Here is a 13037-nt window from a genome sequence, read left to right as displayed (position 1 = left end):
TCTCTTCTCCCTCTCTCTCTTCTCCCTCTCTCTCTCTCCCTCCCTTCTCTCTCTCTCTCCCTTTTCTCCCTCTCTCTCCCTTTTCTCTCTCCTCTCCCTTTTGTCTCCCTCCCTTTTGTCTCCCTCCCTTTTGTCTCTCTCCCTTTTCTCTCTCTCCCTTTTCTCTCTCTCCCTTTTCTCTCTCTCTCCCTTTTCTCTCTCTCCCTTTCTCTCCCCCTTTTCTCCCCTCTCTCCCCCCTTTCTGTCTCTCTTTCTCCCCCTTTCTTTCACTCTCTCGCTTCTCTCGCTCTCTCTCTCTCTTTACCAGCACCACATTGAGTACAGTACCGTGGGTCTCCATGGCAACACCCTCAGTCACCATCCACCCTCCAGCCATCGTCCTCTCTCCATCCTTCCATCCGTCCACCTCCACATCTACACCCACTGACCTACCATTATCCCTCCCCCTAGACCCCCACAGTGCATACTCTGTCTCACTCTCTGTCTCGCTCTCTGTCTCTCGCTCTCTGTCTCTCGCTCTCTGTCTCTCGCTCTCTGTCTCTCGCTCTCTGTCTCTCGCTCTCTGTCTCTCGCTCTCTGTCTCTCGCTCTCTGTCTCGCGCTCTCTGTCTCGCGCTCTCTGTCTCGCGCTCTCTGTCTCGCGCTCTCTGTCTCGCGCTCTCTGTCTCGCGCTCTCTGTCTCGCGCTCTCTGTCTCGCTCTCTGTCTCGCGCTCTCTGTCTCGCGCTCTCTGTCTCGCGCTCTCTGTCTCGCGCTCTCTGTCTCGCGCTCTCTGTCTCGCGCTCTCTGTCTCGCGCTCTCTGTCTCGCGCTCTCTGTCTGTCTGGCTCTCTGTCTCGCTCTCTGTCTGTCTGGCTCTCTGTCTCGCGCTCTCTGTCTGTCTGGCTCTCTGTCTGCGCTCTCTGTCTGTCTGGCTCTCTGTCTCGCGCTCTCTGTCTGTCTGGCTCTCTGTCTCGCGCTCTCTGTCTGTCTGGCTCTCTGTCTCGCGCTCTCTGTCTGTCTGGCTCTCTGTCTCGCGCTCTCTGTCTGTCTGGCTCTCTGTCTCGCGCTCTCTGTCTGTCTGGCTCTCTGTCTCGCGCTCTCTGTCTGTCTGGCTCTCTGTCTGTCTGGCTCTCTGTCGCTCTCCGTTTCAGTTCAATTTATTGACATGGCAAGTTCATTATTACTTACATTGTGAAAGTATACCTATAGAACAATTATATATATATTTATATTTATTTATAAATAAATGGTGGAACCAACAGCAATAATAATATTGGTAGTGGACATGGGATTACCATTAACAACAACTACAACAACAATATTAATGAGAACAACAATACATTAAAGCAATGGTAGTAGACCAGTGTCAACATGACTGAGGAGACACATGACCTGGTAGTGGACCAGTGTCAACATGACTGAGAAGACACATGACCTGGTAGTAGACCAGTGTCAACATGACTGAGAAGACACATGACCTGGTAGTGGACCAGTGTCAACATGACTGAGAAGACACATGACCTGGTAGTGGACCAGTGTCAACATGACTGAGAAGACACATGACCTGGTAGTGGACCAGTGTCAACATGACTGAGAAGACACATGACCTGGTAGTAGACCAGTGTCAACATGACTGAGAAGACACATGACCTAGTAGTAGATCAGTGTCAACCTGACTGAGAAGACACATGACCTGGTATGAAAGACAAAACAAAACAAGATGGGAAATATTATCGACATTCCATTACACTTTTCACTGGCTGTCCCTCAGGTTGTGGCAGGAGGACACATTGTGGCTTTTCACCCAATAAATATTTTTATTTTTTCTTCATTTTTTATAGTTTCAAATTCTTTGTATTGAATTATAATTTTGGGAAAAAAATATTCTCTTAGGTCTGAGTATTTGTCACAGTGTAGTAGGAAATGCATCTCTGTCTCTACCTCTCCCCTGGAGCAGAGTGAGCACAGACTGTCCTCTCTGGGCAGCCAGGTTTGTCTGTGACGACCGGTCTCTATAGCCAGACTGTCCTCTCTGGACAGCCAGGTTTGTCTGTGACGACCGGTCTCTATAGCCAGACTGTCCTCTCTGGACAGCCAGGTTTGTCTGTGACGACCGGTCTCTATAGCCAGACTGTCCTCTCTGGGCAGCTAGGTTTGTCTGTGACGACCGGTCTCTATAGCCAGACTGTCCTCTCTGGGCAGCTAGGTTTGTCTGTGACGACCGGTCTCTATAGCCAGACTGTCCTCTCTGGGCAGCCAGGTTTGTCTGTGACGACCGGTCTCTATAGCCAGACTGTCCTCTCTGGGCAGCCAGGTTTGTCTGTGACGACCGGTCTCTATAGCCAGACTGTCCTCTCTGGGCAGCCAGGTTTGTCTGTGACGACCGGTCTCTATAGCCAGACTGTGCTCACTGAGTCTGTACCTAGTCAATGTTTTCCTCAGTTTTCTATCAGTCACAGTGGTCAGATAGTCTGCCACCATGTACTGTCTGTTTAGAGACAAATAGCATTGAAGTTTACTCAGATTTTTTGTGGTGTCTTTCCAAAAGATGATTTATTTTTGTTCTGGGCTCTTTGTTATATTGCTGTAGAGGGTTGTAAGCTGTTTTCTCCACATAGCCAGTTCCTCCTGATGAGGTTTGTTTCATTTATTCCAATTCTCCCAGAAGTGGTTAGATTCTATGGATTCCTGAATTCTATCCAGCTGATTTTCTGCTCCGTTTTTTGTTCTTAAGTGTGTATTGCTTAAGTGTGTATTGCTTAAGTGTGTATTGCTTAAGTGTGTATTGCTTAAGTGTGTATTGCTTAAGTGTGTATTGCTTAAGTGTGTATTGCTTAAGTGTGTATTGCTTCAATGTTTCTCCATATTGAAGGTGTATATTTATGTTGTCTAGTTCTCTGCGTCTTTGATTAGATATATTTCTCAATCTGTCGTGTCTTTGGCTATGCCAGATTAAGTGAAAAGACATTCTATTCTATAAAATCCTTTCTCTGTAATTAATATTACCTGATTGAGCTAATCATGTAAATGTAATTAACTAGAAAGTCGGAGCACCACGAAATAATATTTATAGAGCTGTTATCTTCCAAATAAACTCTTAATGACCTGGTCAGCTTTTACCTCAATAGCAGTCAATATTAATCGTCACCTTAATTCAGTCTCATCTGAAAGTTGGAAATTATTGGTTATCTTCACAAACCCTGGCTAACAAGTTGAATCAGCAATACAAAACTAATCTAACTAACCTAACCTAACTAATCACACAATTACACATACACAGAATGAATCATACCTTGATTACAAATTACGTCATAAAGGAAAACGGCCCTAGCGGACAGAACAAGTATGACAGCTTGTTACACAAAAGAAAAGGGCTGGGTTTGAGTGAAAGAGCGGGAAGCCTGAGGGACAAAGGGAGAAGCTGTCCTATCGTAAAAATACAGTATCTTATGCATTCTAAATTATCGCCCATTTGGAAAAGGAAAATGCAATAAATATTTACTCAGAGCTGCACTTCAATAGGTTGGTGGTAGATGGATGGCCGTGTTGCCCAACGGAGTCCTTTGTCCTTTGAAGAGATTTATCTGGTGGTGAATGGGATATGTTGTAGTGTCGTCGTTGTGTGGTAGATGGGATAATCTGTCTGTCCTTTCCTAGCCCACGTTTATAGCTGCTGTTGCTAACTCAATGGCTAGGATGTCTCACTTCTTTAGTGAATAAGAGTTCAAAGTTCATACCATTCACAACTAAAGCTCACACTGAGGTTGGCTTAGTTCTGTAGTTGACATGTTAGTCCTTTTTAACGTATGGACCGTCGTCCTCGGAACAGGAGGTTACATTTTCGTCAAGGCTTTATATAGGAAGGGAGAGGAGGGCGTGTTTCATTGGTTATAACCTATGTCTCTTCACGTGGGCGGGCCACTGAGTCGGGCCTAATTAATTTATGAAAACCCAAATCTCACATTTTAGAAGCTAAAATCACATTTCATCCCATCACAAATAATTTCATATTCAAACATTTAAATTGCACAACAATTCCATGTGAATCTGATAACTATAATGTGTAGACTTCCCACTGTAGAGTTGGTCATCCTATCATTGATGAATGTCTCAGATGACAACCGAACTGACATCATATTCATTAAGTACAAACGCATATGTTCAAGTGGTCGGATTACCAAAATAGGGTTCATTTCCTCCCACCTTCTGATGTTCCCAGAATCTCTATGTTAACCAAGGGATTTGCAATAGTCACATCAATAGGGTAGAGAGAGGAAAAAGGGGGAGAGGTATTTATGACTGTCATAAACCTACCCCCAGGCCAGCGTCATGACACGTCCTTAGACTTCTCCATCATCATCAAACCATGTTTCATTCTCTATGCTTTTAGGTTTGGTCTTATGCTCCTATATATAACTCCCTCCTCCTCCTCCATGTGCATCTCTTCCTGCAGCCTACAGAGATGGAGGTAGAGTCTCGGGTCCACCTGTATGGCCACAGCTCTGAGGTGACCAGCCTCCATGTGTGTAAACCATACAGCATCCTTATCTCTGTGTCCAGGGATGGAACATGCATCCTCTGGGACCTCAACAGGTGGGTGTACGTGGTGACAATGACCCTGCTTTATTCATGAAAGACAGGGGGAAAATGACCTGTTGTTTGTCTTGTTAGGTTGTGTTATGTCCAGAGCCTGACAGGTCACAAGAGCCCGGTGACCGCAGTGTCAGCCAGTGAGACCACAGGGGACATCGCTACGGTCTGTGACTCAGGTGAGGAACTGTATGCTGTAAATAGAGTAGTCTAGTGGGAGGACCTGTCTGTTACTGTATATAGTCTAGTGGGAGGACCTGTCTGTTACTGTATATAGTCTAGTGGGAGGACCTGTCTGTTACTGTATATAGTCTAGTGGGAGGACCTGTCTGTTACTGTAGTCTAGTGGGAGGACCTGTCTGTTACTGTATATAGTCTAGTGGGAGGACCTGTCTGTTACTGTATATAGTCTAGTGGGAGGACCTGTCTGTTACTGTATATAGTCTAGTGGGAGGGCCTGTCTGTTACTGTATATAGTCTAGTGGGAGGGCCTGTCTGTTACTGTATATAGTCTAGTGGGAGGACCTGTCTGTTACTGTATATAGTCTAGTGGGAGGACCTGTCTGTTACTGTATATAGTCTAGTGGGAGGACCTGTCTGTCTGTCTCTGTCTGTCTGTCTGACTCATCCTCTAACCTATGATGTTATTGTGTTCATCCAGTGGGCGGGGGCAGTGACCTACGGTTGTGGACTGTGAACGGCGATCTGATTGGCCACGTCCACTGTCGTGAGATCATCTGCTCTGTGGCGTTCTCCAATCAACCGGAGGGCGTGTCTGTCAACGTCATTACAGGGGGACTGGAGAACGGAGTGGTCAGGTGAGCAGCTTCCCGGTCTGTCTCTCTGTGTGTACGAGTCTGTCTCTCTCTGTGTGTACGAGTCTGTCTCTCTCTGTGTGTACGAGTCTGTCTCTCTCTGTGTGTACGAGCCTGTCTCTCTCTGTGTGTACGAGCCTGTCTCTCTCTGTGTGTACGAGCCTGTCTCTCTCTGTGTGTACGAGCCTGTCTCTCTCTGTGTGTGTACGAGCCTGTCTCTCTCTGTGTGTGTACGAGCCTGTCTCTCTCTGTGTGTGTACGAGTCTGTCTCTCTCTGTGTGTGTACGAGCCTGTCTCTCTCTGTGTGTGTACGAGCCTGTCTCTCTCTGTGTGTGTACGAGCCTGTCTCTCTCTGTGTGTGTGTACGAGCCTGTCTCTCTCTGTGTGTGTACGAGCCTGTCTCTCTGTGTGTGTACGAGTCTGTCTCTCTCTGTGTGTACGAGTCTCTCTCTGTGTGTGTACGAGTCTGTCTCTCTCTGTGTGTGTCTCTGAGCCTGTCTCTCTCTGTGTGTGTACGAGTCTGTCTCTCTCTGTGTGTACGAGTCTGTCTCTCTGTGTGTGTACTGAGCCTGTCTCTCTCTGTGTGTGTACGAGCCTGTCTCTCTCTGTGTGTGTACGAGCCTGTCTCTCTCTGTGTGTACGAGCCTGTCTCTCTCTGTGTGTACGAGCCTGTCTCTCTCTGTGTGTGTACGAGTCTGTCTCTCTCTGTGTGTGTACGAGCCTGTCTCTCTCTGTGTGTGTACGAGCCTGTCTCTCTGTGTGTGTACGAGCCTGTCTCTGTGTGTGTACGAGCCTGTCTCTCTCTGTGTGTGTACGAGCCTGTCTCTCTCTGTGTGTGTACGAGCCTGTCTCTCTCTCTCTCTGTGTGTACGAGCTGTACGAGCCTGTCTCTCTGTGTGTGTACGAGTCTGTCTCTCTCTGTGTGTGTACGAGTCTGTCTCTCTCTGTGTGTGTACGAGTCTGTCTCTCTCTGTGTGTGTACGAGTCTGTCTCTCTCTGTGTGTGTACGAGCCTGTCTCTCTCTGTGTGTGTACGAGTCTGTCTCTCTCTCTGTGTGTGTACGAGTCTGTCTCTCTCTGTGTGTGTACGAGTCTGTCTCTCTCTCTGTGTGTGTACGAGTCTGTCTCTCTCTGTGTCGAGTCTGTGTGTGTACGAGTCTGTCTCTCTCTGTGTGTGTACGAGTCTGTCTCTCTCTGTGTGTGTGTCTGTCTCTCTCTGTGTGTGTACGAGTCTGTCTCTCTGTGTGTACGAGTCTGTCTCTGTGTGTGTACGAGTCTGTCTGTCTCTGTGTGTGTACGAGTCTGTCTCTGTGTGTGTACGAGTCTGTCTCTGTGTGTGTACGAGTCTGTCTCTGTGTGTACGAGAGTCTGTCTCTGTGTGTGTACGAGTCTGTCTCTGTGTGTGTACGAGTCTGTCTCTGTGTGTGTGTACGAGTCTGTCTCTGTGTGTGTACGAGTCTGTCTCTGTGTGTGTACGAGTCTGTCTGTCTCTGTGTGTGTGTACGAGTCTGTCTCTGTGTGTGTGTACGAGTCTGTCTCTGTGTGTGTGTACGAGTCTGTCTCTGTGTGTGTGTACGAGTCTGTCTCTGTGTGTGTACGAGTCTGTCTCTCTGTGTGTGTGTACGAGTCTGTCTCTCTGTGTGTGTGTACGAGTCTGTCTCTCTCTGTGTGTGTGTACGAGTCTGTCTCTCTCTGTGTGTGTACGAGTCTGTCTCTCTCTCTGTGTGTGTACGAGTCTGTCTCTCTCTCTGTGTGTGTACGAGTCTGTCTCTCTCTGTGTGTGTACGAGTCTGTCTCTGTGTGTGTGTACGAGTCTGTCTCTCTCTGTGTGTGTACGAGTCTGTCTCTCTCTGTGTGTGTACGAGTCTGTCTCTGTCTGTGTGTACGAGTCTGTCTCTCTCTCTGTGTGTGTACGACTCTGTCTCTCTCTCTGTGTGTACGAGTCTGTCTCTCTCTCTGTGTGTGTACGAGTCTGTCTCTCTCTCTGTGTGTGTACGAGTCTGTCTCTCTCTGTGTGTGTGTACGAGTCTGTCTCTGTGTGTGTGTACGAGTCTGTCTCTGTGTGTGTACGAGTCTGTCTCTGTGTGTGTACGAGTCTGTCTCTCTGTGTGTGTACGAGTCTGTCTCTCTGTGTGTACGACTCTGTCTCTCTGTGTGTGTACGACTCTGTCTCTCTCTCTGTGTGTGTACGAGTCTGTCTCTCTCTCTGTGTGTGTACGAGTCTGCCTCTCTCTCTGTGTGTGTACGAGTCTGTCTCCTTGTGGCAGTTTTTATATGTTTACGCTGCTGTAAACCACTTGTCCAGCTTTACCCAGGTTTCCATCCAAACGTTTAATGTGAGTAAAGTACACGTTGGAGAATGTCACAACAGGTCTGATGGAAACCTCAAATTTGTCGATAAACTTTTCAAATGTCGACAAAACAAAATACGGTGTGATCTTTCGTGACGGTAAAAGTAATTATGCGAGAAATTGTGGCTGAAACGCCTTTCTGCACAAATAGTCATGTGATAAACTGAGTTACATGATGATGTTGGTGTTGATGCTCCTTTTGATAAATGTGGACTGCCGTTTCACAGAGAAAAATAACCTGTCTCTTTTTCCATAATAATCTCCTCGTGTTCAGAGCCTTCAGACAGTATTCACACCCCTCGACTTGTCCTCATTTTGTTGTTACAAAATGTAAATTATGTTATTTCAAGTTAAAAACTGAAATGTCTTGAGTCAATAAGTATTTAACTCCTTTGTTATGGCCTAAATATGTTCAGGAGTCAAAATGTGCTTAACAAGTCACATAATAAGTGTTGTGGACTCTGTGTGCAACACTAGTGTTTAAAATGATTTCTGAATGACTACCTCATCTCTTTACCCCACACGTACAAGTATCTGTAAGGTCCCTCAGTCGAGCAAAGACCCAGAGGTTTTCCAATACCTCGCAAAGAAGGGCACCTATTGGTAGATGGGTAAAAAAAGCAGACATTGAATATCCCTTTGAGCCTGGTGAAGTTATTAATTACACTGTGGATGGTGCATCAATAGACTCAGTCACTACAAAGATACAGGCCTCATTCCTAACTCAGTTGTCGGAGAGAAAGGAAACTGCTCAGGGATTTTCACCATGAGGCCAATGGTAACTTTAAAACAGTTAAGGAGTTTAATGGCTGTGATAAGAGACACCTGAGGATGGATCAACAACATTGTAGTTACTCCACAATACTAACCTAAAGGACAGAGTGAAAAGAAGGAAGCCTGTACAGAATACAAATATTCCAAAAAATGCATCCTGTTTGCAGTAAGGCATTTAATTAAAACGGCAGAAAATATTATTTTCTTAATACTTTGAATTCCGGACATAAGTTTATGTTTGAGGTAAATCCAATACATCACTGAGTACCACTCTCCATATTTTCAAGCATAGTGGTGGCTGCATCATGTTATGGGTATGCTTGTAATCGTTAAGGACTGGGGAGTTTTTTAAGATTAAAATAAACTGAATGGAACTAAGCACAGGCAAAATCCTAGAAGACCTGGTTCAGTCTGCTTTCTTCCAGACACTGAGATGAATTCACCTTTCAGCAGGACAAGAACCTAAAGCACAAGGCCAAATATACACTGGCCGAGTTTTGACTTAAATCTACTTGAAAATCTATGACAATACCTGAAAATGTCTCTCGCAATGATCAGCAACCAATTTGACGGAGCTTGAATAATGTTGAATAGAATAATGGGTAAATGTTGCACAATCAAGGTGTGGAATTAGACTTACCCAGAAAGACTCACAGTTCTTAGAGCCTTACCCAGAAAGACTCACAGCTCTTAGAGCCTTACCCAGAAAGACTCACAGCTCTTAGAGCCGTACCCAGAAAGACTCACAGCTCTTAGAGCCGTACCCAGAAAGACTCACAGCTCTTAGAGCCTTACCCAGAAAGACTCACAGCTCTTAGAGCCTTACCCAGAAAGACTCACAGCTCTTAGAGCCTTACCCAGAAAGACTCACAGCTCTTAGAGCCTTACCCAGAAAGACTCACAGCTCTTAGAGCCTTACCCAGAAAGACTCACAGCTCTTAGAGCCTTACCCAGAAAGACTCACAGCTCTTAGAGCCTTACCCAGAAAGACTCACAGCTGTAATCGCTGCCAAATATGCTTCTTCAAAGTTTTGACTCGGGGGGATTGAATACTTATGTAAATTAGATATTTCTAAATTTAATGTTCAAAACATTTACCAAAATGTCTAAAAACATGTTTTCATTTTGTCATTATGGGTATTGTGATGTCATTATGGGTATTGTGATGTCATTATGGGTATTGTGATGTCATTATGGGTATTGTGATGTCATTATGGGTATTGTGTGTAGATGGGTGAGAAAAATATATATTTAATCCATTTTGAATTCAGACTAACTCAACAGAATGTGGAATACGTCAAGGGGTGTGAATACTTCCTGAAGGAACTGTAGTCTACCTACCCACACTGTCTCTGTTGACTAGAGAGAACGTACCAATACTTCCTGAAGGAACTGTAGTCTACCTACCCACACTGTCTCTGTTGACTAGAGAGAACGTACCAATACTTCCTGAAGGAACTGTAGTCTACCCACACTGTCTCTGTTGGCTAGAGAGAACGTACCAAGACCAGAGAGGGAACATTCATTATAAACGGAAAACAGTTGAGATGGAATCCCATTTTAACTTGTATTTTTATTCGGTACATTGGAACAGTGTTTTTCTGATGTATCAAATACTTGTTCTCCCCACTATATACAGTGGGGAGAACAAGTATTTGATACATCAGAAAAGCAGAACTGAATATTTGGTACAGAAACCTTTGTTTGCAATTACAGAGATCATACATTTCCTGTAGTTCTTGACCAGGTTTGCACACACTGCAGCAGGGATTTTGGCCCACTCCTCCATACAGACCTTCTCCAGATCCTTCAGGTTTCGGGGCTGTCGCTGGGCAATACGGACTTTCAGCTCCCTCCAAAGATTTTCTATTGGGTTCAGGTCTGGAGACTGGCTGGGCCACTCCAGGACCTTGAGATGCTTCTTACGGAGCCACTCCTTAGTTGCCCTGGCTGTGTGTTTCGGGTCATTGTCATGCTGGAAGACCCAGCCACGACCCGTCTTCAATGCTCTTACTGAGGGAAGGAGGTTGTTGGCCAAGATCTCACAATACATGGCCCCATCCATCCTCCCCTCAATACGGTGCAGTCGTCCGGTCCCCTTTGCAGAAAAGCCTCCCCAAAGAATGTTGTTTCTGTTCACTACGTCATCACAGCCTTTCATCTGAAACAAATCAATATGATGAAAAAACATCTCTTCTGGGAAAATGCTCATATTGTTTATATGCAAATGTTTTAATATGCGCGTGGAAAGACTGTCGCCGATTGGCTGGAAACCTGGGTATGACATGAAGATGTTCTGAATATGAATGGGCTTCCTGAATGTTACATAACAAAGGGCCTCCTTCTTTTTCATCATTCAGGCTGTGGAGCACGTGGGACTTGAAGCCAGTGAGAGAGATCACCTTCCCCAAGTCGAACAAGCCTATCATCAGCCTGACCTATTCATGTGACGGTCACCACCTCTACACAGCTAACAGCGAGGGGACGGTCATGGCCTGGTGTAGGAGAGACCAGCAGAGGATGAAACTGCCCATGTTCTACAGTTTCCTCTCTAGCTACGCTGCCAGCTGACAGACTAGGGCCTTGAACGACTACACTACCCACAATCCTCCTGAGAGACATGATTACAATACCCATAGTCCTTTTCTGACGCATGGCCCCAGACTACCCTGAGAGACCGCATGAGGGACAGAACTACAATACCCACAGTCCTCTACTCTTATGGCAGCCCCCCAGACCTCCTGGCATGTTGAGTCAGAACTACAATACCCATAGTTATCTTCTGACACATTGCTCCAGACTACCCTGGGACAAAACTACAATAACCACAGTTCTCCAGGCGGACAGAACAGCCTGAACCTCTCCATGAGCAGTCAGTCCCCTTCTCTCCCCTCTGCCCGGAGGCAGACATGTCAACATGCTGCAGACGACCAATCGAAGCCCTCAGCTCAGACCCTAAGACCCACCTCCTGTAATCTACAGCCATTTCCAAGCGAGCAGACGTTAACATATGATATTAAAGAGATAGATAGATATACATTTTTTTGCTTTTGGAATGTTTTGGTTTTGTTGTCATGGTAATAATGTTCCTTCCTTCTGAAATGTGTTGCTGATGACTTGATTGGTTGTTTGGACTGTCCTGGTGAGCTGCTGCTACATAACATCTGACCAATCCCAAGTCAGACCAGAGGGCTGAAGGCCCCCGCCTCTGCTAGTGTCTGACCAATCCAAAGCCAGAGCAGAGGGTTGAAGACCCGCCCCGTCTCTCCTCGACGGCCAACGCATGTGTCTCTCTGCATGAGTCACCTGCCTGACGGCTCTTATTCCTGAGAGACCAGGAAAAGCTGCATATCTGTCACCTACCTGGAGATGACCCTGCATGGTCCTGTGGGGACTGGGATACCCTTCATGTCCACTGAACTCTAGACTACGTAAACCAGCTAGGGGGATCTGGGATGACGTGGATTGTGTTGCCTGTAATGTCCTGGTCTGTGCCCTAAAGGCCTCTTCTTGCATGCTGGAATTAAGGAGACTGCGATGGGTGGGTGGGTGTGTGTGTGGGTGTGTGATAGCTTGAAAGCACTAACTACATTGTGTTCCTGCCTTGTATCAATCCTGTTTCCTGCCTTGTATCAATCCTGTTTCTTGTGTCATTTTGTTTCCACTCTTTGTTTTTGCATTGGCTTCCTTAAAGTGTTGTTGTTGTTATTTCTTATGATCAATGAAAGCTGAGAATGATTTGCTGTTGAGTTTTGTCCTTGTGTTTACTGGTCTGAAACGGCTCCCTCTCCAATGCACTGCAGCCATCAACTGATTCTTACAGGGAGACAGAGAGCAGTGTAGTCTGTCCTCTGAGCTCTCCTCTCCTCTCACAGCCCTGTTAAAGTAGTGGCTTGATCCAGACAGCAGTGTAGTCTGTCCTCTGAGCTCTCCTCTCACAGCCCTGTTAAAGTAGTGGCTTGATCCAGACAGCAGTGTAGTCTGTCCTCTGAGCTCTCCTCTCCTCTCACAGCCCTGTTAAAGTAGTGTAGTCTGTCCTCTGAGCTCTCCTCTCCTCTCACAGCCCTAGTGATCCAGACAGCAGTGTAGTCTGTCCTCTGAGCTCTCCTCTCACAGCCCTGTTAAAGTAGTGGCTTGATCCAGACAGCAGTGTAGTCTGTCCTCTGAGCTCTCCTCTCACAGCCCTGTTAAAGTAGTGGCTTGATCCAGACAGCAGTGTAGTCTGTCCTCTGAGCTCTCCTCTAGTCTCCCACTCTCCTGCTGCCAGGATTACAGACCACTGGGGAGCTGCTGCAACATCCCAGGAGACATCAAAACACCCTGGTAATTAGCAATTAATTGAATGAGTGTATATCTCCACTACTACACAATCAGAGAGAGGCACGAGAGGGAGAGAGGCAATTTCATTAAACCCCCCCACCCCCTTTAAAAAAGGTATATCCACTGTGCACTGATGTTAGAGATGTTAGTTCTGTTTGTTGTGCCAGGACTTCTGGGGTTTTCCACCCCTCCTCTCCCAGCAGACCGAC

The 13037-nt window shown here is 46.2% G+C and overlaps 1 protein-coding gene across 1 annotated transcript in view; it reads left to right on the top strand.

Moving 5' to 3' along the window:
• LOC112236521 (lysosomal-trafficking regulator) overlaps window positions 1–12255 on the top strand; it is a 39894-nt gene extending 27639 nt beyond the window's left edge. Inside the window, exons 14-17 of the mRNA XM_042305699.1 lie at window positions 4433–4572; window positions 4651–4748; window positions 5231–5387; window positions 10869–12255. Coding sequence (XP_042161633.1) covers window positions 4433–4572; window positions 4651–4748; window positions 5231–5387; window positions 10869–11079 — 606 coding nt within the window. The 3' untranslated portion in view covers window positions 11080–12255. The remainder of the gene's footprint in view (window positions 1–4432; window positions 4573–4650; window positions 4749–5230; window positions 5388–10868) is intronic.
• Window positions 12256–13037: the final 782 nt, after the last annotated feature.

Source organism: Oncorhynchus tshawytscha, linkage group LG24 (genome assembly GCF_018296145.1).
Source record: "Oncorhynchus tshawytscha isolate Ot180627B linkage group LG24, Otsh_v2.0, whole genome shotgun sequence".
NCBI lineage: Eukaryota > Metazoa > Chordata > Actinopteri > Salmoniformes > Salmonidae > Oncorhynchus > Oncorhynchus tshawytscha.
This window is presented reverse-complemented; position numbering and strand designations above follow the sequence as displayed.